Genomic DNA, 27,600 nt, shown 5'->3' on the forward strand with positions numbered 1-27,600 from the left:
CCTCATTGCCTTTTGCCAGAGCAGCATTTTGGGCCATCTGCTGGCACAGACTGGCAGCTGTATGGCATGAGAGGAACCGGTGGCACACCACCCTTCATCTGTTATTAGTACTTCAGAAAGAAAGAGGGAAGGTGGGATGTGGGGCAGGCAAATTGGGGTGAGCACTGTAGGGAAACAAGCAGAGGGCCAAAAACTGGAGCCAGAAAACCAGGTTCCCGAAATGAAAGTGGTGATGTGTTTTCTCTGCTCAGCTTTTCTTTTCCTTCTCTGCTCTTTTACTCTCTGTTGCTACAGTTTTTTTTAATCCTATGTGGCTGTTGATTAGCATGTAGCAAACATCACAGAAAGTAAATACAAATTCTGTTGTGAATACATACAACAGAATTAGGATTAGTGAAGGGACAGATTTACTAACTGTGTCATCATCGATTTAATAAAGCAGTCAGTGTTTTCTGCTGCTTGCATCTGCATAGTTTTTTTGTACCATAAAGGACATCACTCAGTTAGTTGTATGCCATCTCTTTTGTAGTTTATGATGAGTCAAATGCGTCATCTTATGATTTTTGTAGAGTTAATTTCATGCCCTCAACTGCTGACTGGAAATACTCTTGGCTGAGGTTGGAGAGATGGTTTGAGGTTACTGGGAGGTCAGCTGTGCTGTGTGGGCAGTAGGGCTATTTGGAAGATGGAAAACAGAGAGGGACAAAGAGAGAAAGAGACAGAAAAAGTTATCTGAATAAAAGATTGAGAAGTGCAGAGGAAAACACATATGCTACTTGCTGCCACATGACCTTGGCTGCCTTCTTGTAGCCCCTGAATTTGGAAACAAATTAGAAAGAAAAAATAGAGAGTGGTGAGAGAAACAGGAAGGAGTGCAGAATGAATGGAATAAAAAAAAGCAGAAAAAAATATTTACTCAGAAGTAAATAGAGGTAATAATCCTTGTGGAATTTTTTTTTTTTTTTTGGTTGATAACTATGAAAAAGGTCCCTTGAAACTACAATGGGGGCCATTGAGCAGTAAAGGCTGAGTGTGAGCGTCAAAGTTGGCTCCCATCCAGGGGCCAGGTTTCTCTTAAAGCCAGGGGAAGAAAAGAGAGACTGTTTTATAGAAGGAAAGGAGAGAAACAGACGCACGCACGCACGCACGCACGCACACACACACACACACACACACACACACACACACACACACACACACACACACACACAGAGATATACTCATACTCCCTCTGTTCTCCCTCTCCTTTTCTTATTCACATACATGAACATTTGCAGATGCCTGGTGAGAGAGAACAGAAACATGCATGCACTCTGTAAACCGGAGGCATTACTTTTATCTGACATCATCTACGTATCCTCTCTGTCCTTTTACCTAGAGCCACTCTAGTATGCACACATATGCTCACAATCAAGTCCCATCCATTGTTTTATTTCCCAAATGAAAGGCTACAACAGACTAAACTCCTTTATAACTTGAAAAAACAAACACACGTGTATATCAGGTTAATGAACATTCAACAATTCAGGACACATGGAGATTGAAACATTGGAGGAAAGAGAAAGAAGTTAAGGCCTGTTGACCTCCAGGGGGTGCATTGTTTCTCCTGTTATTTCACGAGGAAGTTTGCTCTCTCTGGGCAAATTGATATAATAGGGCCTGCGTGACAGGAGTGGTGCTGTTTTATGTGTTTGTGTTGTTAACATGGGACCTTGCACAGCAGCTCCCAGCTATGGGCCAGTTTACATGCGTGTTTGTTTGTGAGTGTGGGTGTTTGTGCAGTGCGTGCACGCTGCATCAATTCCCTACCAGCATCCCACCTATAAAACACATGGGTGGTCAGCCTGTTTATTGTGTGGGTTTGCAAACAATGCTCACTCATTAGGCTTAGACCAGTGAGTCATTCTCGAATGGTTAAATCCGCTTACTACCTTAACCTGAGTGTTTTCAATTATTATCTTTATTTCCATTTTGCCTCCAGCTCACTGCTGGTGAGGAAGAAGTCCAGGACCTCTTGTTGACTGAAAGTACCCATTAAAAGTTTTGGGTGGTGCGTTGTGAAGAGAATCTAATACTGCGTTGTAGATCACGGACACAATTTGTTATTATTCACATCACTTTAGAAAACATTTAACCCCCCCCACACACACACACACCTGTCAGTCTAATCCTTCCTCTTACAAGCAAAACCTGGAAACTGCAAAAACAAAACAAAAAAAAAGAGACAACTCTTTACACTTTATTTTCGGATATTCATTTAATGATAATATCACTTTTTCCACTTGTACAAATAAGTTCACAGAATTAAAAAAAAACAATGAACACAGAGCTTCCCAAAATAAACAGGGAAAAATTAACAATCACATCGAAAATAATTGTGGTTATCTTCAATGTATTCTATTTTACAGACAAATATTCCAGTTGCATTGCTTGATTTTTTTTGTGGGTTCTGGGGAATTTTGTTAGCATGGAACTGTTAATTGTGGAAATACTGTAGGTAACTTTGCAGACATTCACAGATGTGTCTTTGGTGTGTTTGTCTATTGGTAGAGTTGTTTGGGGCTTAATGTACTCCTAGGCATGCGGGCACATAGAGGGGGTGACTGATAGTAACTTGATGTCTGCAGCTCTTTGTACAGGTCAGAACATGTACTTGCATTATCACAGAATAGACACACACTCACACAGACAGAGACACACACATACAACACACACACACACAAAAGGTTACTTTGAGTATTCACAGATTTGGATCTCAGCACTCTGCCTGCATAATAACCTTCCAGTGAATCTTCCACTTTTGTCTCATTGTACTCTACACAACAATATAAACACCATGCTGTGCGTTTGGCCTTTCCATAGTCTGGTTAGGTGCAAGTAAGCAAAACTGGGACACTTCTTGCCAAGGAGAAATTGTGAACAGCATTATGCCGAGCAGGCTATTTTTACTCTTGAGAAACACAATACACAACCACTATTTGCTTTGCTTGTTGTGGGCCAGGCCAAGTAGCATGTTGTACATGAATTATGGTTGAGGGATAAAACAGAGTTTCCCTTGCAGGGTATATAAAGAATAAATAAAGTCTTTTAAGTTCTCTTTTGCTGTGGTGTATTTGCAAGTGTTTACTGTAATTAAGGCGAACTCTAAACTAGGTGAAACTCAGTGCAGCGCTGAAACAGAAGGCATTCAGTCAACTTCTTCTCTCTTTACCTTTTGTAATCCTGCTTACCTTCTCCCTTTGTGATGGCAAAGCAGGCCGAGAGCTTCAGAATGGAGAAGGGGGATTTAGTCTTGAGTCTGTCCAGACTCACATCTACTTAGACTGTCTGACGTTCTGGGGGCAAAGCCCTTTGATTGACTTTGCTGGTACCAAACGAGTTTTAATCTTCAAAGATTTTAATCTGCTGTTTAGTCTGTTAGTCACAAGAGGTGGGGGGTAGATGGTATTGAGGGCTGTTAACAGTCACAATGTTGCACAATAAAATATACAGACAGGTACAAAAAAATACATAGACATACATAGAAAACAAAACAAAGCAAAAATCACAAGAGTTTGAGAGCCAAATAAAGCAATACAAGCATCAGATATTTTCTCTGCACGACTTCATTTGGTGTCTTAAAAGTCATTCACAGCAAGCACTGATCTCTTTGGGGTAGTACTGAGTTACAACATGCAGCAAAAACAATTGCTGATAGTGTATAGCTGGGCTGTTGTGATGGCAAAAAGGCAGCACAACCCCATTTCAATGCACACTCCTTTATCATCAAATAAAGGAAGGCAAGGGGTCACTGTGTCCCTTAACCCAAGGTTTCAGCCAATGACAACACATCATCAGTCCTAGCATCATAGCTTGGAAGCTGAGAGGTTGCCAGTCCAGCAGTATGAGTGAAGAAATATTTTTGAAGCAGGATGTAGCATTTAAATGGCGTAGAGGCACTTTCAATGCTTTCTGATGTCCAAACAAATGTTTCTGAACTCATTTAATGTCTACTTAGACAACCACAGGGCATTGACTTAAATATATGTCCAGTTTCTCCTTTGCTGGTTGACTTGCTTATTGTGTCCTCCACTTTCACAACAGCGGTTGCTGCTGCTCTGTATTTCACTAGTGGACAAAAACAGAGCTGAAGAATGAAAATACTCCTTTTGGTCTGAGTAATCAACATCAGGTGTCAAAAGTAGGAGGGCTTGTGTGAAGACATATTGTTATTTGATGTACAGTGATCCTGTAGTAGCAACACCTCATATTCCAGATTGCCATTCTGAACAGCAGGTTCAGGGATCATAATTTGGGGCTGTTTTTGAGGCAGTGCCCCATTGTCCAAACCAGCCTTAACTCCATCCAGCTCCACCTGGGAGGGCTCACAGTCTAGGTCCAAGTGGCCTTTGGTCCTCTTTCTGCGAAGATAGCATACCACTCCCACTCCTATTGCAATCAGTACCAGCAGCAGCAAGATGGCAACTGCAGGTACCAGCATAGTGGTCAGCCTTGGGTCAGTAACCTGTGCATCAGGGCTACTGATGATTTCAGGGGCCGTATGGGCCTCAGTGCAGACACTGTCTATGCCACTAGGAGCACCTAGTGGACTAGCACACACAGTGTAAGTGGAGTTAGGCTTCAGACCCCTGAGTCTATATTCTGGGAAGGTTGCAGGCAGGCTGAGTTGAATTGGCCTGCGGTCTGGCCCAGAGAGATTGCGGTAAGTTAGGCGAATTCCACGGATGTAAGGCCGCATTTCAATGTAGCGGTGAAGGTCCACCAGGATTGAGGTTGCTGTTACTTCATGTGAGCTGATGTCTGGTGCATCTGGAGCCACAGTTGCCATGGGGATTGCAGCTTCAGGCGGTGAAGGCGGGTCTTTCTTTTGGACTTCACAATACATGCCAGAAGTGCCATGTGGACAAGTACACTCTACCTGACCGCGCTGGTCCAAACGACAAGTACCCCCATTCAGACACGTGTGAGAGGGACAGAAATGCTGGTCCTCTCCTTGGTCCATGCTGCTGCTACTGGGCGATGCAGGAACAGGGGCCAAGGCAAAGTCACCATCTTTGTCTGTGGGATCGTCACTAGCCCTGGGGACTGGAATAGCTCTAGTAGTACTTGGCAAAGTAGTGACAGGAACAGGCAGGGAAGTAGTAGTTTTGACAGTACTAGTGGTGACTGTAGTCGTGGTAGGACAGCCAAAATCCCTGTGCTCCAGTCTTTCCAATACCTTTCCAGAATTGATTGGTGGGAAATGGCAGCGGGTCTCCTCTGTTCTCTCCAGGGTGATGCTCTGAGCTCTCAGCCATCTTGGAAACCACGCTAAGGTGCAGAGGCAGTTGAAGGGGTTCTCTGCTACTGTGAGTTTTCTGAGGTGGGGGAAGAACTGGGAGAACTCTTCGGGGAGGCCCTGTAGACTGAGGCTGCTGATGTCCAACTCCTGCAACTCCCCAAGGTTCTGAAGGTCCTGAACCTTAATAGGACCCATTGGGTTCCCAGCCAGGCTGAGGTGAATCAGCCCCTGGATCTCCCTTAGCACTGAGGGGAAGGACTCAAGCTGGTTTCCTGAAATGTCCAGTTCATGGAGGTTCTTCAGACTACCTATGAGCTCCTTATTCAGGCTGGTGAGCCCCACACCACCCAATCTGAGTGACTCCAGGTTTGGGGTCTGGAGGTCTGAAGGACCCAAGGTGGGTAAGACGTTGAAGCGTAGGTCCAGCAGCAGCAGTCGGGGCATTGAGAGAGCAGGCAGGGATGTCAACTGGTTGCCCTGCATTTTGAGTTCCAGCAGGTGCTCCAAGCCATTAAAGGCTGCAGGGTGGATGGTCTTGATAAGATTACTATACAGATAAAGGCGCTCTAGCAGTGCCATACCCTGGAAACATTCCTTTGAAATGTGGGTTATCTGGTTGGATGACAGATCCAGGTTTCTCAATGACGTCAAGGGCTCAAACACCCTATCAGGAAGTTCAGTCAGTTTGTTTTGACTGAGGTCCAGCATTTCCAGGTTCTCCATACCATCAAAGTCCTCAGCTGTCAAGCTCTCAATGCCATTGGCAAAGAGGTAGAGACTTTTTGTGAATGGAGGCACTCCCTTGGGAATGGTAGAAGAGTGTCTCTGGTAACATAAGATGGATTCTGGTATGGAACAGGAGCAATCCTTTGGGCAGTCACTGGAAGAGATGCCATCAGGAAGGATGAGGAGGAGTAGCAAGGGCATCAGTGGAGTGAGAAAGACCTTCATGGTGCAGACTCTTTCTCTCTCCATGCTCAGCCTAAAAAAAGAGAACATATAAATCGTCAATAACGTGCATGATCATTCAGAGAAATATAAAGTATATGCTGACGGATTGTGAACAGAATTCTACATTTATTTTTATTCAGCAAAATACTGCTGGCTTCCGTCACTTGTGAGGGCCGTGTTGCACCATGTGTGACAGATACAACACAATGCTGAATTTCTTTACAAAGCATATTTTCTCCCTACAAAGACTAGTTTCCAAACCAGCCTTGATCAGCTATTGTGAGATTCTTTAATGTGTAGTTCTTTAATTTGTTTCATCAGGAGAGATTACTATCAAAGGTTTAAGTATGCATAGCCAGTGATCAAAGGCAGTCTTTTGTCACAAGTTCTCTCAAACAATAGCGCTGTAGTCATGACCTGAGGTTTCAGTGGAAAAACTGACGTCCTGCCACACTTTTCTCACTAAGGAGTGCCACATTCTTCCTTCTGTGATTTGTGTAATAGATAGTGCTGTGGGATGCCAAAACCATTATTTCCTCCTGTAGAAGGAAATAATGGTTACAGATGTGCGCATGTGCATGCACGTGCCTATGATCATATGTGTGTTGGTGTTTGTAAACAAAACAGTCTGTGTGTGGATCTAAGCCGCCCACCCACTGCTATTTACTGTTCTGCACACGCTCTGTGGTTGTAGTGGGGTCACAGTTAACTGTTATCCCTATGTTTATGACAAGCTCCATAGCCTATGAAACACACAGACACACAGCAGCAATGAACAAATTCAACTTGGTTTGTTTCTGGGACAATGTTTCAAACTGAAAACGCAGAGTGACTTTGTACATTTTGTCTCTCAAGAGCTACTGAAACAGTGAAAAGCTTTGCACACGCCCTCTAAATGTTTCACCATAAACACTGCTCTGGTCTCTCCAGTTTCATATAACCGTACCGTGTCAGTTTTGTGTGGCTGCACATCTGCCATGCTGCACATGTCCACGCATCTGTGGATGATTTATATTTTGTGGCGTTCTAAACTTGGAGAGCAGCTTCACTGATGAGCTCGGTGCTGCTTCCCTGAGCATGGCGCAGTATAAATAACACACACTTTCTGTGTTGTCACTACGCAGACTGACGGCCAGTGCTGCTTGCCAAACAAGTGCCTCTAATGCTGTCAAAAGAATGAAATATATAGCGACTGTAGAGGGTAGATCATCAAGGAGATATGTTACTGTGATTTAAGCCCATTTCACTGGAGCCCATGCCTTACAAAAGAAATACTCTGGTAGAGCTTTAACACAGTACTTGAAAGGGCTGAAAAGGAGGGAAGGGATGATGGAAAGAAGAGGGAGACAGGAATGAGGGGAGATAAAGAAGAAACTAGTTGCGGACAACAGTCTGTGTGGCACTTTATCACCCTTTGCTATCGAGTGAGACGGCCTTGGGGGGAAGAGACAACATCTCTATCTGTTGGCCATTTCTCTTCTTTAGACAGCTTGTGGTCTTCTCTTCTTTTACTCCTCAGGGAGTCAATAGAAAACTCTTCTTTGTCCTTAATCCCCAACCAGAGGCACCCTGGCCTGATTTGCTGAAATACACTCAAAATTCCCTCGATGTCCTGCAGATACTTTTGTTAATGTCGTGATTTAAGTAGTGGGGTAGCTATCTCAAAACTTTACTTTTTGAACATTTATGACACCCACAGCCAGGGTATGTCAGTCGACCTGAATGCTTGAGTAGCTTATTCTAGGGCCTTAAATGGTGCAGTTGTTGATGTCTGCACTGCACAAATACCTGAATGAGAGGCCAAGTATGTGTGACTTACAGTTTCACACAGATGCAGCGCACACACTGAGAACATTGTGTTCTAACACTGCTTATTTAGGGTTGTTACCCCAGAAATGTCAAAGAAATTGCTTTGGACATTTTATTCCCCTCATTTCCTTTTCTATCTTGGAGCTATGTTCTTTTCCACTGAAATTACAGTGTTAATATATTTTTCTTGTGAACTATGCACAATGTCATCTATTAGATATACAGACATTGAAGGAGTATGTAGAAGCACAGTTGCACTGTCGTGATCTCTTCTTATTGATACCAGAAAGAGTATTTTGTGGTCAGTGTTCATAGATATCAGGAAATAAATGCACAAGAATTAACACATACTATCATCATCCTCTATTTTGTGCAAACTGTATTCTTCCAAATGAAATAACACACTGAAATACAGTGTGTGTAACCTTGTTCCTAATACACAGAAAGCCCATAGCCCATGCTGTATTTTTGTTTCATTTACTCATAGGTGTCAGAGCTGCTGACAACTCAGATAATTTTTTCAATAATTAATTTTTAAAATTAAATTCCTTTTCTTTTCTTTCACTTTATCTGTTTAATGAAACATTTTCTTTTGAAAAAAAATTCAGTGCCTCAAATGTCAGAACTTGGAGAAGAGATCAAGGGTCTTTTTTTGGGGGAGGTGGGGGGAGGGCAGCAGAGAGGCAGAGGAAGCACCGATATCATCTCATCACGCCACAGCTATGGCATTTATTTTCCTTCTCTTTCAGCATACTTTTCTTTCCGCTCCTCCTTGAAATTGCAACCTCCTTGGAAAGATTCCCTGATCTCTTATTTTTCCTTCTTCTGTGTATACACCAAAAGCGATCACGGCATTCACTTAAACCCCACTGCCGACACATTACTCTTATTATCCGGGTAACTCAGACAGGGCAGAAATGTTATTCTATGCAGCTGGCCGCCAACAAAAATGACCCTGCTCAAACCTCAAGGCTTGACCGAACAAAGCAGTTAACTAGTTTTCAGAGTCAGCACCAGCTAACAGCACAGAAAAATTAGCTAAACTTTGGCAGCTATGCAGAAAAGCTGAACCCACTTAGTGTTCCAATTGTTTATGGAAAATCTTGTCCAAAAGCATCTGATAGGGACAGTTTGCTGTTGGATACAGCTAAATGGGCAGCAGAGGTGAAAGGCTGCAGTTATCCCATAATTTACATATAGTGCCTGGGGGAATTCACTTTAACAGGTGAGTAATTACAGGTACTGAGTTGTAAAGGGTTTTTGGGTCATGCCTCAGTGGCTGGGGAGAAGTCCAAAGTAAGAACATTTTATTTGCTGCTGTTGAAAATAAACTGTTTTAATTGTGGTAATCAATAATAACTGGATTCATAAGTTTACAGGGCAACAGCCAGAACCTTTTGTAAATAGCCACAGAGGAAAATGCAGGTTTCATTGCAGGCCTCAGAAATGATGGAGGTGTAGAAGGAAGAGCACAAAGTGCAGCTGTCGTGCTGCATAGGTGTACAGAAGAAGGGAAAACAAAAGGATGTGGGAAGATAAACAGGAGACGAAGGGGACAGGGAGAATCAAGCAACAGCGCGAGCATACGCAGATGGTCTCAGGTTTTCATATTATGACTGTGTGCAGGGAGCTGCAGTTTCAATTTCAGTGCAGGCTACTGCGTGTGTGTCAACAAGGGTATACACACATCCTTTCTGTAAAAGGGTTTGTGTGTTTGTGTGACAGAGGTATCATATGTGTCTGAAGTCCAAAAATCTAATCTTGTTCCTTCCGGAGATGGAGAAACTTTAATTTGGTTCAGTATATCAGGGCAAGAGACGGGTATAAGGGTCCAGCGCCAGAATATACAACATCAAGGCAGCCATGAGAAGAGAGTGAGCTATGCAGATAAAACTGAGAATATTTGTCTTAGAAACTCAACATGGTGATCCTAACGTAGCTCCCCGGGGCAGAATGTTAATCTGATAACCCAGTGGAGGAGAAACTGTGGATGGGGAGGGGTTCATCCAGTGAACACTGCCAGATCATAGATAAACCATAGCTTGATAGGTTAGATTCTCCTGTTTTCTTTCTTTCTGGATGCGAGTGAGTTGTGCAGGTCTTATCAGTGTGTAAGATAAGGGGCAATCATGGCGTCACTACATTATGGATCCACATTGTACTGTGGTGCTGAGTGACTCCTGACTGTGTGGCTTTAACTCAAGTGTTTTGAAGTGAGTGGAGGTGGGCGACCTGCAGAGAAAGAGAGAGAGAGAGAGAGAGAGAGAGAGAGAGAGAGAGAGAGAGAGAGAGAGAGAGAGAGAGAGAGAGAGAGAGAGAGAGAGAGAGAGAGAGAGATAGTAGAAAGACAGGCTTGTCATCCTGCGCAAGGAGGAATACCCCCTCCCATCTTGCCTTCCTCCTCCTTTCTTGAGTTGTAATTTCCTTTTCTCTCCCCTGCGTGCTTGTTGAGACATTCCTGAGACAGGCAGCAGCTGAGTTTGAAAAAGTGAGCTTGTCTGTCTTGCTGGCTTGGCATTTAGAGATTAACAGGATGTTTTTCTGGGTTTGTAAATGGACGATTGATTGGATCAGTGATGGTACGGCTTATATGAAAGGGAGTAAAAACATCTTTGTGACCAGATCTGTTATATAATGATTGTCTTTACATCTGTGTTGTCTTTATGCTTGAGTCTGAGTTTGTGGGTTGTATTCAATTAAACCGTGTTGACTGATGAATATGTGAAATCACTTGAGTGCCAGAAACAGTAAGGAGAAAATACAAAGAAAAGAGCATGGGAACCTCTTTGCGCAACACTAAGTGAAATACATGGTCAGCCCCTTGAAAAGAAAAATTAAAGAGGCAATAAGAAGAGGCAAAAGGAAGAAAAGTATTTTTCCCTCTCCCTGAGCTCACTTCTTATCCCGCTTTTTTTTTTTTCTTTTCAAGATGAGGAGGAAAAGAAAACATGAGCAGGGGAACAGTGGAGACAAAAGCAGGTTTCTGTCAGCGGGGGCACAGGGGTAGAGAGGTGGATAAGACCTGGCTTTGGGAGGGTGAAGTGGGCTTCAGCAATTAAATCCCGGCAGGCCGAGCGTCAAGAGCCCTTATCTTCAGAGCTGAAGGCCAACACTGAGGGGCAATGAAGGGTACAAGAGGGGGTAGAAAATTACGGTGTGTGTGTATGTGTGTGGAGGAGTCGCAGGTCACTGTGCACTTGCATAATTCAGCAGGCCTGGCCAGAGACTTGGGGGGGGGGGGCACCATGCCAAGTCACAGTAAGGGGATAAGGCTGCACACTGCAGAGTGCATTCTCGCATTAAAGAGGCCCCTTCTCTTCTGGGACTTTATCTTCTAAGGGAATAACATCTGCAGTATGTGCATTAGAGTATTATCTACAGTGTTGTAGGTCTGAAGGCTCAGTTCACTGGGGTGTACTGCTAAAATATATTACTATAGCAGCTCTTCATGTAGATTTACTACAGTAGCGCAGGGACATGAATTCATGTTGGTTGTAAACAATAACTTTGGCACCCAGAGAAATAATGGTGATGAAGGCTGATGTGGGCCCTCTGACCCCTCCTGTTCCCCATGTCCCCCTTTCCCCTCTCTATTTTGTGCTCCTTTTCCATCCGTGACCCTGTGAGAAGACAAAGGACCACTCCTCCAAACACACATACTCCTTATTCCCATCCCTTTCCACTGTCAGCACCATCCGTGTCACAGCTGGACCCTGTTATCCACAATCCAGTGGGGTTATCCATCAACATGACAAAGGGGTCAAGAGAGAATTGGGAAGGAGAAACAAGAGTTGTGTAGAATGTCTGCGGATAAAAAGATTACTTAAGAAGGAGCACAGTAGAGGAAGGAGCATGGTGCAGACAGCAGAAACGCGTAGCACAAGTATGTATTTGAAAATCTCAGCTATGTTAATGCAGGACTGTTGACACGCATATAATGCTGTGAAGTATTTGTTAATGGCATGAGCTAATGCATCTCTAATGTGATACTTTATTGCTGGTTATACCTGTTTAACACCTTATATAAGCAAACAGAATATTAATGGATCAAAAAGGAAGGCGTAGGAGGACAACACTTTACTGGTGACATCATCCTCGTTCAAGGCTTTCCATTCGCTGGCTTTGGCAGCAAAACAAGAAAACGTTTGTTTTCTTACAATTCTTAAATATATTATTTTCATGCATTTAAATGTAGTATTTTTTTATTCCTGAAAATAAATCAGGTTAAACAAAAGCCAATGGCTTTTTTTTTCTGTTGCAACTACCCTGTTGTAATGTCAGGGTAAATAATAAGGTAAAATCTGTGATAAGACGAACAGCAGATTAGGCAGGACGCAAAGCCAGAAACAGACTTTTGAGAGATGATATTCCAAAATATGGTATACTAACACTGCACTTACATCAAGGTCAATCCAGCAGGCAGAATACAAACACAGACAGGGAAGAGAAGGACATGTGGAATGAAAGGATGATAGTTTTACTATGTCTGTCACTGGCAATACTCATCTTGAAGCCACAATATCATTGCTATGCTTTGTAGTGGTATGAGGAGGGATTAGGGGCCATAGTAGTTTTACAATGTGCTGCGCAAACAAAGCTTTCCAGCTGATTTCAGCCTGACCACAAGAATAGACCCTGCTATAGCCACATCCATCGTACATAAGCTCTGGCTGTGCTGATTGATGTCAGAGGGCTGTTGTTTTAATTAACGCAAACAGCCACTTAAACAACAGGCAGGTTCCTCTCGGGCTGCCTCTTCGCTGCAGGCTTTACTTCCCTTTCCCTTTCTTATGTCTTTCTCTCATATGATGCTTCTTGCTCCCTACATTGTGCATATCTAAATGAGTTGCAAAGAAGCTCATTAATGGCATGAAAGGCGGCCCTTTTCATCTCAGGATTTATGGTTTTGACTGGGCAAGCTTATAAGGACAGTGTGAAGCATTACCATTAGAGCCTGCAGCTGGAGGACTTGAAAGAAAACATAATATACAGTCCAGGGGTGAATAGGAGGGTACTGAAATAGTAAAACTCACAATAACAGTGTATATTTGCTGCTCTGTAGGAGGGACATGGGACGACTCCATGTTTGATTTTATGATCCAAGTCAGTAGTTTCATTTTGCGTTGCATTTTTTCTGTTTACATTGTCATGTGCTAAAGAAATGTGTTTGATTGTAAAATATTAACACAAAAGAGAAAAAAAGGAAACCTGAAAGCCAAACAGTTGTTCCTCTGCCTAGTTCATCTGGTCAGATGAACTAGGCAGAATGGCATCAGACCAAAGGACAACAAAGCCCATGAACCAGTGAGGCAGCAAGCGACTCCTTGAGGTCAGAGGTCAGGCTGAGATTAGTGTTTTCACTGCTGCTCAGGATTCTGTGTCCTCCGTTGTAACTGTGCCACAGACAACACAGATAACAAGCCCTGTTTGACACGGGCACACACCCAGCTCCAGTTTCGCAGACGTGCACCTGAAACTTGCTGGTCCTCGTCTCCATAACAGGTGCTTTCTCCACTCCTCCAGGGCAACATGAAACCCAAAACCTCTGGAGTGTGTCTGAGTAAATGATGCGACCTGCGCCAAAGCTCCAGCCCTAGCTGGCTGCACGCTCCTGCCTCAGAGGAGGGAGCAGGCGAGAGGAGAACGGAAGCAGGCAGAGGTGAGCGGCTGGGCAGCAAAACTAGACCAGAACTGGGTCTGTGCAGCAGCATGTCTGTAGTCTAGCTTTGCCTCCTCTGAGCTTTAGAGCTTAGAGGTCAAGCACTACAAGTTCCAAAAGGAAACGTGGAACATTTCCTTTTGTTTTATTGCTGAAGGATATGACAGATGGTGCTGTAGATGCTAGACTTGATTTTGTTTTTATAAAGGTAGTAATGAGGGGAGACACAGGATGCCTCGGCTGAAGTAGACTGTCTCTTCTTTTATCCTCTTTCTCTCAGCTCACAGACAGTGTCCCCTTGTTTTGGCCTGGAAATATTTGTCTCATCACTGATGAACACATCTTTCATCAGTTCACCCTGCCCTGTGACCTTTTGGGATAGATAGTCCATTGGGGTCACGTTTTTTTTATAGGCTCGCACAAACACAACTGACTAAGATCTTCACCACAGGACTCTCACATTACACAGACACAAAGGATTTCAGTGCATGACTAACAGCCTTGGGTTTGATCGGTTTTCTTATTTCTTTGTGGTGTTCAAATCTACAACTCTGGTCAATCTTGTGCCATGTGAAAAAAATCAGTTAGGTGTCCCAGCTGCTTTTTTTGTCAGTGAGCTTAACACGATGACCCCACTACTCCGCTGAGCCTGCCTTTGACCTGGCTTGAATCAGTCACAGCTGAGTGACATAAAACCACAAACAACACCTCTCGGCCTTACGTACTCTCCCTCTCTTACTCCCTCTCTCCCTTTCTCTCGGTTTATCTTTTGTGCTAGACACAGCAATAAACTACACCAGTGCTGAAGTCACAGTCTGATAAGTCCAAAAGCACCACATCACCAGGAAACAGTTAATATGACATCCTTGTGACACAAAACGGGACTCTGGCCAGGCCTTGGCTTGTGCCTTCATATCCTGTACTTGACTGTCCGCACCTCCTCCCAGAATCAAAACTTTATTGTGCTGTCTGGCTCATTGACCCTGAAAGAAGTGTTGTCCAGAGCTTTGTGCTACTGGGAAGGGCACCCAAAGCGAACTAGTGTCAGACAGCAAGACGCTGTTCAAAATACTCCTGTGACATTCTTCAAAACACCTAAGAGAACCTGGCCTCGAGCGGGGACAAGACAATGTTTGTGCTGTGTGTGTGCCTGCGGTTTGAAGTGGCTGGATGGACCAGTTTTTTCAGTCAACCATGTGCACATTCTGACTCTCTGCCTACCCTACTGACATTCATCCCAGCTCCAACATGACTGCAATGCCACTGTGTCACATGGCCACCAGGTCTGATCTTTATCCTCCTGATATGAATGTTTGTTTCTCATACCTAGTACCTGGTTATTACTGGTTAACCACTTAACAAAAACCAGGAGCCTATCTTTTATTGTCAGGACATATCTATGTTATTTACCAACACAGCAAGAATCAACCAAGGTGATCACATATAATGAAAAGCTCCCGAAAGATCGGAAAATTCTGGAGAGTGAGCAAGATTTACAGCATTTATTTGTCTGATTTAAACTATTGCTCTTCTTCTCTATGTATTAGAAGTTCATGGGATGAACTGCACTTTGTGCACAGCTGGATGTTGACGCTATTTTTTACTTTTGTCCTTTCTTGCGACAGTGCTATATCGGCGCTCAGCTGAATCAGAGGGTGTGTATGAGTCAGGCGGCAGGCAGGCACACTGACAGACTGTAAGACCGTCTGACTGGCAGGCCGACTATCCTTGTTAGACAAACAGTGTCACACGCACTTACTGAGGAAACACCCGCACATTATCCGTCTGCCTGTCTGCTCATCTGTCCCTGCGTGTGGATCATCTTTCCACTTATTCTTTGAACATACCGTAGTTACTTATCTGAGCATCTCCTCTGGGTTCCAGGAACCTTATATATTTTTCTCAACTAATTCTTCAGAATTGTCTGACCACATTTCTGTCAAAGCACTGATGTTCTTCGCACATACAAACTGTACGGCAGCTAACAGGTGACACTCTTGTTTGACACATCAAACAAATATTTCTAAACTTCCCCCTCTTCGCCTTGTCAGTCTCGCGTTCTCTCCTCCCCTTGCTCCACTGCTCACCTCTTTTCTTTCTCTCAGGTTTGTTCATGTAGCTGGTGATGAGAGTATGACTGGAATCTGACGAAGGCACGTCTCCTCCACCTGCCACAACAGCCCTGTAGGGCCTTGCAAAAAGTGTTCATTAGGCTTGCGAGAGCTCAAGGAGCAAAGTCATGGGACAGTAAACAGAAACTGGGGGCAGTGCTGATGCTGACAGGTAAACAGCTTGTTTACCTTGCTAAACTGCAGTTCAGCATTGGAAACCTGAAGACTTGGAAAGGACACAAACAAAACTAATACTTCATTAGCATGGGGCAGATTTTTGATTAGACTATGCAAATATTTGAAGGTCATGACGTAGACATCTGTGATTACACTTGGACAAGGCTTGATAGAAAAAAAAACGTAACTCTCTTCAGCACTTTGTCAGTGTCTCTCTGAAACACTAAAACAAGAGGAGAAACATTTCTCCCAGTGAGCTTCAGGAAGGAAGAGAAGAGTCGCAGAAGAAGTTCATCTTCACATCATAGAGAGCACCTAACCTTCATGCACGAATTTAGTTGATGTTCTAAGTGCTGTAAAGGGAGCTGGATGTCCCCAGTGGCAGGGCCATGGCAATTAAAAGCATGAAAGATGAAAGTGATTTGTCAACAAATTGACTGACAAATAAGTGATCTATTGGTTGTTGTTCATTATTATTCATGGCAAGTTTGGAAGTTCATGTTGTCCTAGCTTGAGTGTGGTTTGAAGTTATAGTTTTGAGTCATATCCATGTTCATTTAAAGGCGGGCATTGTGTAGTGGTACCTGTTTTTCAGCCCCCACCCCCAATCCCCTTCTTTTCTAAGAGTTACCGTTTGTGATTTTTCTAGTCATTCTACCCTGCAGGCTTTTTCCCTTAAAAAAAAAAAAACACCTTAGACATGTGCCACACACACTAGATAAACATGAAAAGGAGATCACTGGTGCAGATTAGGATATCACAAAGGAATTTATTGTGAAACTGCTGCCTGTGTTGGTACTGCGCCAGTGCTGAGGAGGCTGGCTGGCAAACCAGCAGTCAAGCAGCACAGTTTCTCCGCCCCCAACACTGACATGTCTCTCCTCCATGGCCTCGGGTGCCCTGTCATTACCTCCTGAACAAAGAATGTTGACTTGTTTATTACTCTAGTGTTACTATCAGAGTGTGGTTTTATTTTCAGGTATTCAGAGTGGCTTCTTAGACACAAGTATGATTTGATAAATTATGTCATCCACTTCTGTCTTTTCCATTGCTGTAGAAGAGCTGTTTCCCCTGAGGAGTAAATCTGACATAGAATGTATCTGGATGAGGTTATCCAGAAATTTCATAGATAAGTGACAAGATCCTGTGAGCCAACATCAGCCTTAATCCCTACTTTGATTAGCACATTGACCTGCATTCTCTGCGTGTGCCGGACCCTGATTAAACAGCTGAACCCTACCACCAGAACAAGTGTGAAGACATCAGTCAGCAACTGTCTATTAAGACATCAACATTGACCCTCAACTCCCTAGTTTGCCTGCAGCAGGAGCACTCTGCCTCAAGATTCCTCATATCCAGCACAAGCAAGGCAAGAGTGACAGAAGCGGAGGAGTAAACATGCCCTCTGTAACCTCCTCTTTCCTTCAGGGTGTCAGTACACACAGCAGATTGCTTAAAGTTGCTGAATTGAACAATCTGGCAAACTGGCAAAAGGAATTCATTGTACATTAAAAAGACCATCAAAATCAATACAATATGAACTCCTTCTAATGTCATACGCATTTAGCAGGAGGATCTGATTATGGTGTAAGTCAGGATCTGCCAGGTATGGCTGTTGCACTGACAGACATACACAATCATACAGAGGAATCCCAACACACAAACTCAAACGTCAACACAGACTTGATGTTTACAACTAAAGCAAGCTTAAATATTCTGTTGGTACATTTTCATACTTTATGGAAATTAATGGAAACCAGTAGATGCATAGAACGATAGGAAAAATACATTTAAACTTCTACAAACTCAGCAGGATGATTTGCAGAGTAATTAACTCTGATGTAAATGTGATTTTTACTAAACGGAATAAACATGCAAAGCTCCTGGTGTAATAGACACCTTCACACTGAGGCCTGCTCAAGCCCATTCAGTGAATGTGGTTTTGAGGGAGTCCAGATCTGTATCTTCAGTATAAAAGATGTATGTGTCTGTATCAGGGTGCCCTATGGGTTAGTCATGCTCTCATATACAGAGAGCCTGAAACGACCTGACAGACTGCCACAGAGAGAGCGAGGAACACAGGGCGAATGAATGATGCTTTGTTATTGTAGCAGTGAATAGTAATTTGTCTAAATAAAGAGCAGTTTGTTTGCTCGCATTGACACATCCGTTCATACACGTCATTAAGTGAGTAAAGTAAATTCTTGAGCTGACCTGTAACACAGAGCAATGCGTACCTGTGTGGGTTTGCTCACACGTGTGATTTGTGAGTGTGGTAGAGACAGAGTGTATAAATATCATGGAACACCCTTGTTTGCTCTTCTGTGTTTGCTTTAAGGTAGAAATATTAACAGTATTAACTGACAATTATACACATTTGCTGTTGCATTCGGCCGTGTAGAAGTTTAACACACACAGCTGCAGGTCACAGTAACAGGAAACAGGTACGTCAAAGTCAGACATTTGGCTTGGATTCAGATCCTCATCACATGTTAATATGATGTTTTACTACATATTCAAATGCATACATGTAGGTGTGGCAAGGATATGTAGTTAGCAGGAAGGTAAAACGCACACTGAGGTTGTCAGAGTGTGTTATAACTCGAGGCAGACACAAAGCCAGTGTGCATGTTGATATTGAAGCATTGTCTGCACGGCAAATAATTTGCAGCAAGTAAGCACACACACCTTGCAAAACAATCCTTTAGCCTGAGGAATGTGTATGTGTGTTATGACCAGAATTCTACCCCAGAAGAGAGGTGGAGGAGTTGTAAGGCAATTAGTGAGAGTAGCGGTGTGCGTCCAGAGGCTCGAGGCTACAGTCTCGTCCTGTGTGTGTGTCTTTACAAGCCCACACAGTCCCTGTCACAGCTCATTGACAACTAGCACAACACAGGAATGAGGCAGGACAGAGGGTGAGGGGTCAGAAAGGGGTGTGTAAAGTTGAACAGAGGAATCAGAGCGACAGTTTTCACCAGTGACGCAATAACCAGGCCTTATCACATTTATGTAATTAATTTTTTTTTTTTTTAATTTCTCAAACACACTTCTAAGAATTTCTCTCTCTAAAAAACAGGCAAAATTTGGAGTTTAAAGATAATATTTGCAACAGAAACACTTTTTTTCCCTCCCTGCATACTTAGTGGATCATAGATATTTTCTCCCATTTTGTCTCAACTTCTAAAACAAGAACACACACAGGGTAGATATACACAGGGTTACACGTACTGAAAAGTCTACATCCTCCCCACTTCTTTGACAGCTCCATAACTTCAGCAACCAGATGGGCATGGTAAAGTCCAACCTTCCTCCATTGTCTCTTTTCCTTTTCTCTCTGTCTGCAACCTTACACAGCCTCACTATATCTATTAAATGCTGTGTGTGTTAAGAGAGCTGCTCTTGTTCTCTTGCCAGTCCTGTTAAGAGGCTCCGAGCTGAGTGAAAGGACCCTATTGAGGAAGCAGCGGGGTGTTACAGTTAACACAGTACGGACCGCCAACAGTGTGTGGTTTGGGTTTCTGGATGCAAATGTTCAAAGGACCGTCTTATTGTGATGTGTGTCAAAAACACATTTTTGCTTATGTAATCTGTGTTACTCTAAACAACAGACTGTTTTTTTTGTATTACAGTGAAAACTTTTCCTGATGTTTGTATTATGGTAACTGACCACATCTTACTCGGACTGACACAGATTACTAATAAAACTGTCAGATTTTATTTAATGCTCCACTCACCCAGTGAAGAAGCTTCCTCCTCTACTCCTGCTCCACTTTTCTTGATTTCAAGTTTTCCTTCCCTGGAAATAACAGAACAGTTGTACCTGTTAGCCAAGTATGTTGCAACACAGTATTTTTTTTTCTCCCCTTTTTTTTTTCCTTTAAGAATCCTGTCATGCATTGTTAATGACCCACAGGAAAGACAGGACGTTTTTTTTTTCCTGTTAATTGGTTGGATTCCAACTGTGTGCGGGAGCGTGCTGAGAGCTGGTTGGCCGTGTGGCAGCGCAAGAGAATGACAGAGCGGGAGAGGAAGAATGCAGGCCGACCACTCTCCACTCTGTCAGCTCCTTGTCCTGTGGTATCAGCCCATCAGCTGTGGCCTGAATGTTTGCGTGTGTCGAGCACTGACTTAAGCGTGTCACGAGACAGTCACTTTTTGCTTGAACCCTTATGTGTTGCGCCGTGTTTACAGCACGGTTTCTGTGCGGTATGATCGGCGAGATTCATTTAGTTTCACCCTCGTATTTCATTCCTTTGACGGTATCAGAGGTGACTAAAGTAAAAGTAATATACGCTGACATTAGGTTTAAACCAAGCTGACCCCGCGGCACAGGACCCAGCAGTTTTAATTTTAAGTGATATCAGCGGACGGGGCCCAAATTAGCCACATTGTTGGTGAATTTTTAATGATTAGCATCACATCTTCCATTACCACAGAATTATATCATGTATATATTTGCGTATGAGTTCATGTTCTTGTTGCTTTGTGTAAATACATTATTAACTAGTATCGAATGTTATTTTTGAGCGTGATTATGGGATCATAAATGTGAATTGGTTTCGGGAAACCCCGAACACAAAGTGACCGCTTGATAGATGTTTTATTAGCGGGAGACGTTCAGCCAAGAGCAGCTCCCACAATTCTTTTTAATAGCAGACTTTTTGGGGTTTCTCATTTAATTGATTTAAGGCATGGTCATAAAATAGTTTGGGAGCTAATTAGCTGAGATACACACATTATTTTTTGCTTTTTCTACCCCATTTGTAGAGCATGGACAGACTCTTAACTCTGTACTTGTTCATAGTGAATATCCTTGTCTCACTCTTCCAGTATGTTTCCACTAAGCGCTGTTTTTAAGCCATATTTCATATACCTGAGTCAGTCAGTGGAGGTAGAAAACAGAATGAGAATTCCTACCACACCACGTGCTACACCTGGTTGTGTAACACCTGAAAACCTCACTCCACTTTGCATACACCATCTCTGAATCACCACACAGCACATGCTCACTTCCACATTTAGAGTGCATTGTTTACATCTGAAAATAACCTGTTAGTCCAGGGCTCGGTTTGGCTCGCTGTCCTGCTTTGAGGCCTTTGCTGCACTCTGCATCCGTCTGTTTATTTGTCTGGGAGCGTTGGGAGCGTTTTGCAGCAGTGCTGCACAGAGGCTTTGGTGCATGTTGTTTGTGTGTGCTCAGTGCGCGCTTTTGCATTATTTGCGTACCTGTCCCCGATATGTACAGGTAAAGACAACGATGCATGCTTGCCAGGGGGTGAGTACATGCAGGGTGGTGTAGCTGTTGTGTGTGTGGGGACTCTCCTGCGCTGACCCCGCCGCGGTCAGTTTCTCGAGGTCAGTGTGTGTCCCTCTGAGACAGTCCCTTGACTGCACTGTAAATATTTAGCTTTCAAAGTGGAACTCAAAATAGATGCAAATCATCTTTGCCACCAAGCTTCTTGAATAACTGTAGCACTGTAACAGACAAAACTGTTAACAATATTCCTGCTTTGGTGTGCCTTAATAGCTCAGGCTGCCTCTTCCACATCTTTCCACAAGAAAATGTGGTCTTTAATTTGTGCAGACTGGGCACTGCCAGAACATGGGTAGTATCATTTAACCTGCCAATACTTCTTATTTTCTCTCTTTTCATTCATCGTCATTCCCTCATTCTGTTTTTTAGAGCACTGATTCTTTTCAGCCTTTCTGTCCACTATAATTTTCTTTCTTCCCCTCTGTTCATCTGTTAAACATAAATATCGCCTCACCCTTCTCCTCCTCTGTTTCTCCTTTTCGCTCTGTGTCATTCCCTTTCTCTTTACCCATCTGGTGTAGTCTCTTCCACAGCAGAACAAGAGCTCAGGATTCTGGTGTTAATGTTTGAGTCACTTTGTAGTGGCCTCATCCGGAACTGTCGACAGTTTGTCCGAATTATTGCTCAGAACACCAGTCCAAACCCTAAACCTGCTGAAGAAGGTTGGGATGAACAGAGAAAAGACTTGCGCTGCCTCGCTTGCTATTTTATGCGACACTCTGATGCTTCTTGTACGCTAAATGACAAGCCGGGACTTGTGGCACTGTCACAACCGTTTGCCTGTTGATTGCAGCGTTGAGTGATTGAGATCCGGGCTGATACGCGGTGGCATGTGGTTATACACATGCAGGCATTTGCACGTATACATGCACAGATTTGCCCTCTCAGACCGCCCCCTGTGCTCTAAAGGTGTGGACAGCAGCAGATAACTACATTATCTGTGTCCCCCTGCTCCGACAGAAATAGACAATAAGAAAAAGGGGGACACGAGAACGGCAAACGTCAGCTGACGTGGGGAAAGAGAGCAGCCGTGTACGTACGTGTCGGCTTGTAAGTACGACGTGTCTGCATGAGAGCGTGTTTGAATGTCACCACTTTTTGTGATGAATGAGGTATCGGACACTTGAAGAACTGATGGCGAGTAGACACACACAGAAACCCAAAAGTACACACACTTCCCGCTTACTTTGCGGGAGTCTTATCATTCAATCCATATTCGGTAGAACATTAAGAGTTAATCTTCATCTCAGTGGTTGTTTGTTCAGTTTTCATTAGTCATTAATGACTAGTGGTTAAACATTTGACCTTATTCTCAAAGGGAGATCTGTCTTTCCTAATTCTGGTTTTGGTCAAACAGCATAGGTATGTGTGTGTTTGTGTGTGTATTTGTGAGTGTGCGCGCGTGTACCCTTGCTTTGCTTTTGCTCAGTAAGATCTAGTTCAAGGCTCATTTCCTAATTACAGTGCTGGCCAGAGGTAATTACAACCTTAGATTAAGAGCAGTTTCTCTTTTTTTTATGGGCTCACTGAAATGCAGCAATTTGTGGTGGCTTTCTGGGATGAGCATCCTCCCTCTCATCCTCGCTCACTCATTCTCCATCTGTCTCGCTCGCTCTGTTTCTCTCCCTCAATACTTCACTGGAGTCAGTTGAGGAATTTGGGGGATTTTTGGCTTTTTGCTGATTTTTCCAACCAGAGTGAGAAGGTTAAGAAAATATCAGCGTTTCGTTTGATATAAAGCTTAAAGGAGGCGTTTCTTTCATGCCATGTTTGATTCAAAGAGTAGTCTGCTTTAGAAGATAAACTGGTAAAAATCTGACTACAGCATGTGTGTGTGCCTGTGTGTGGATGTGGACATGGACGACAGCAGTTATTTGGGGTTTGCGCTCAAACTGGGGCACTCCAAAGCCCTCAGATCCCTTCGCATGTGTGTGTATATTTATGCAAGGTTTTGAAGTGGTTCTTCTGAACGCATCATTTGGCTGCATCGGCAAGCTCTTCTTCAATTTAGCTTGGCAGGCGTACGGGCTGGGGTTTGCCTCCGCATACCACTGGGTCAGCACTGATGTGTGAGGCTGAGGCCTTTGAAGCCGGGGGTTTTATTTAAGACGCCTCTTCGAGAGAGCAGCCCCGGCCCTTGGTTGTCAACCAGGGGAACGCCCCCTTGCTGTGCAGCACCTGAGAAGGGGCCACGCTGAAGCTTTTATTCTGACAGAGGAAGGATTTGTACATCTTGAATCCTCTCTATCATTCACACAGAGAAGTTTCTAATTGTAATGAGACTTCACTTTAACAAGGCCTTGAGAAAAACAAACTCTCACATTCACTCACTTATTCAAACTTTCTGCCCTGTCGACTCCCCTCTCTCTGCCAGCTGTGTGAGTGCCCCACTCCAGTCCTTCTCCCGTTGCTCCACCTCCCCATATCCCTCCTCTCCTCCCTTCCCCAGGCCTCCTCGCCTCAGCACCTGACTTTTAACCCTCTAATCCCTCTGATGCACAGGGTAGGATGCTTCAGGCACCGCCCCTAATTGGTGTAAAACTGAGTTCTGGTGGTACGAAGCTCGACGTGAAAATCCCCTACCCTCTGCCAGTTTAGAAAAAGAAGAGCAACAACATTCACGGTGAACTACTTAATAAATACATTTACAGGCACCACAAGCTCCTGTAAAACATCCAGCAGAGCTTTCAGTCATGTCCCAACACAACAAATGGAAGAACACAACCGTCAGTTATCGTCAGCAGCAGATTTAGACATCAGTGCTCTTTTCCTCCCGAGCTCTTTGGCACAGATAATGAAATGCCAGCCTTGATTTTGTAAAAAAAAAAAAAAAAAAAAAAAAAAAAAACAGATAAAAGTCCAGGCTGACACAATGTTGGTAATCAGATCCTGGATGGGTAGAGAGGTTTCAACATCACTGTCATGGTGGTGTGACAGCAGGCCTGTGCTTAATTGTTTAAATTGGGTTTTATAACAGAGGGTTCCTTTGCTCTTCCCTCCACAGACCGACATTTAAGGGCAAGAAATGTCCTGTGGGGGAGGGATAATCCACCCAGTGTGCACATATCTCACTTAATGCTCACACCACCACGCACAGTCATACATTTTATCGTCAAAGTGTGTTACATAGCAATTTTGATAAGCTGTGGCTTTTATTTTACATCACAGAAGAAGAGACGCAGGAAGAATTTAACCCTGCCTCATTTCTCCCTTCTCTCTGTCTCTCTTCTTCTTCACATAGACACCATTAATCGTCTCTTAGGCTTCTTTCAGCCGCTCTCTCTCAGCAGTGAGAAGTGTGTCAGTGTCAACAAGTGACTGTACAAACACAACAGTCTGTCGTGTAGAGAGTGAAACGCTGGAGCAGAAAGCAGTGAGCTCTACATCTTTAAGGTCCGGCTTCACATACAGAAAAAACCTACACTGGCACACTTCTGCATTCTTTGCTATGTCAGGCTGTGCCCACAAACGCTCTCTTGTACTGTTAGTGTTACCATCTGTGCACCATAGTAGCCTGAAAGTTCTCCACATTAGTGAGGAATAATTGGCCTCCTGTGGCTGCTCTGCTGTGTCTAGTAGCCTAATATAAACCAATTACAACCATTATATACTGTCAATGACACGGTAGCTTCTCCTGTAGCATAATGACAGTCTGTGAGGAAACACATGGCGAGGAAACAAGCGGTACACCGGTGTAGGGGGTCAATTGCGGGGCTATTGGAGTAGTTTATGCTGCCTGTTTTGGCCCCAGGGAAGATTAGGCGATTTTCCGTGCCTGTTTATGGGGCCATGTAAAAGATGCTAATCTGGCTGAAAGCTGGAAGAGTTGTGGTCAGAAGACTGTTCTTACACGAATTAAGCAGCTCAGGCAAAGGCGAATACACCAGCGAATACTGGTTATATCAGTGATTTCCAGTTGGGTCTTGGAGCTACTTGTTGTCCCTGATGAGATTCCAGAGAACTTTCACATAATACGTAATCATTAAATTTCACAGTTATTTCATTCAGTGTTAACACAGTGGGATTATGTTTTTTTTTTTTACTTAAGTTTAAAGAACTCCTCTTTTAGAGCTGCTTTGGAATAAAATATTCAAATGGGACTCCTTCTTTAAGGATACCACTTAGAGAATCAAAGTTTATATTGGCATAATATTTGGATATTATTTTTGAAAAAATTATGAATGAAACTGATGCCTCTCTAATTTTTGCGGGTGCGTATCCTCACGTCCGAACCACTGTTTCATTCACCCGTCCCTGCATTGCACCATCTTCAGCTAAAAATCTAATGATTGAGTTGTTCAAGTTTAAATCTGACATTGAAACTTGTCCACAATTCAGTCAAATATTTTAGTTATAATTACAGTAATGATCATAAAATTATGGAACCCTTTTATATCAGTAGCAGCTGTTGATGGACATCTTTAATATTCTAGTGTATCACCAATCATGCTTATGACTGAAACTTGGCCCCCAGTACTGTATGACAAAGCGGAGACATATTCTTGTCATCCGTCCATTTTATGGAGTTGCAGATTATTTAGTAGTCTAATAAATTCAAGATTTGTCTATGTTCTAAGCCACTTTGAAACTACACCAAGTCAGTGCATCACTGCTAATCAGACTTGGCTTTTGCACTTGTCTTTGTCCAACTCAGTCCTTATTTCCTCAGTAGTTTTTGCTTTTACACTGTCAAGCAGTAATCAAGAAAATACAAGGACTCTGCTGTGAACCACAGCGGTAGTTTGATGATAACATTTATAATTCTGGACAATATTACCCCCCCAACTTGTCTCCAGATATGATATGGCCGGAATGTTGTCAAGATAATCATGTTTTGACCTCATGCTGCTAACATAAATGCACTGACTTTTCATCATGTGACCCCTTTGAGCGTCCTGCGTATCGGAATCGTGAAAGCAGCCACGCTTGTGTCCTATCGAACTTTGTGTTGTGGGATGTTCCCCTGTGTGTGTCCAAAAACAGCTGTCCTCTGCGGTGTACACGGCTCGGTGCGGTCTAGACATTCGGCTCGGCCTCTGCACGCTGTACGGCGTTCTGCGGTCCAACACCAGCCCGCCTCATTACCGCCCCGACGGCTCCTTTTTGCTCCGCGCACACGCTCGCGTTTTACGCATTTCCCAGATACAGACGAACTCTGTTTTACTGTCAGTATTTGGTGATTTGGAGCATTAGTGGCGCCCACATAGCCAATAAAACCTATTACACCCAGTAAATCAGCGGAGCGTTCGTGTTGATTTGCAGTTAAACTCACAACAAAGAACGACAGTATTTTACGGTGACGTTACTTGCATTCACAGAAAAAAAAACTAAAAGCATATTATCATCGCAGTAACACACGGTACTTTAAAAGTATAAAACGTTCTTATAACCACGTTTTTACAATTTTATCATCTCACTGTTGAGCAGACCAGAAACACGGTGAGTGTCTGGATTATTCTGTGAGTTTTCATTAAGGGAGTTGTCAGGACACAAAGACAACTTTTTGGAGCAACACCGGTCGTTGTGGTCGTATATCTTAAAAAAAGACAGAAACATGATGACGCGTTTTGATTTTGTACAGGAAAGTGATTTTGTGAAATTGTGCATTCAGATGTTCCCAAAGCAACCCGCATTTGTCGATATAACGCTGTTTACGCGTCTTTGCGCACTTTTTGATCCTGTTCCACGTATTAAACCCCGAAAAAGAATGCATTTTTATCCTTATTTTATTAGTCAAAGCAGGAAACTCTTACCCCGAACTTCGAAGAAGTAAAGTTGGGAGCGCAGTCGCGCTTGGGTCTTTATCCAAGTGAAGCAGTTCAGCGATATAACTCCAGACCTCGTAGTTTTCCCGAATTTGCGCTCTCTAAAAAAAGTCTCTATGTACCTATTAAACTTACACGGTCTTCATCAAATCCTTGGAGAGGTACACCAACCTCCACGTCAAGGAATGCGCTCAAGTGCTGACTCCCTGGACAAAAAGCGCTTTATTGGTGAGCACAGAGGAGAGTTTAAGCGGAGGGATGGGAGGGGCGAGGCGCACGGCTGCAGCGCGCACTCCTGCACAGACCGGAGAGCAGCACACAACTCACCTTGCAGCTTGGCTGAGAGCTGAAGGAAAGAAATTCCAGCCTCCTTTCAGTTCACTATATCTTAATGCCAACCCGCACAACCTGTTTTAACCAGGAGGCATTATGGGCTTTCGTTATTTACTGTACAGAGAACTTGGTTACATTTCATTTACTACTATTTTTTAATTACTATCTTGCTTTGCTTTTTGAAATATGCATTTAACTCA

General features: G+C 43.4%; 2 protein-coding genes across 2 annotated transcripts in view; one reads left to right on the forward strand and one right to left on the reverse strand.

Annotated features, from left to right (window-relative positions):
* The window catches only part of coro7 (coronin 7), a 101,063-nt gene that overhangs the window by 48,217 nt on the left and 25,246 nt on the right, over window positions 1–27,600 (forward strand). The window lies entirely within an intron of this gene.
* On the reverse strand, window positions 2,245–27,405 carry vasnb (vasorin b). Its single transcript, XM_041062835.1, has 3 exons — window positions 27,056–27,405; window positions 19,723–19,784; window positions 2,245–6,263 (listed from the first exon to the last, which is right to left on the reverse strand). Exon 3 carries the CDS (start codon window positions 6,254–6,256, stop codon window positions 4,175–4,177), a length of 2,082 nt encoding a protein of 693 aa, XP_040918769.1. The 5' UTR covers window positions 6,257–6,263; window positions 19,723–19,784; window positions 27,056–27,405; the 3' UTR covers window positions 2,245–4,174.

This window comes from Toxotes jaculatrix, chromosome 18 (genome assembly GCF_017976425.1).
Source record: "Toxotes jaculatrix isolate fToxJac2 chromosome 18, fToxJac2.pri, whole genome shotgun sequence".
NCBI lineage: Eukaryota > Metazoa > Chordata > Actinopteri > Toxotidae > Toxotes > Toxotes jaculatrix.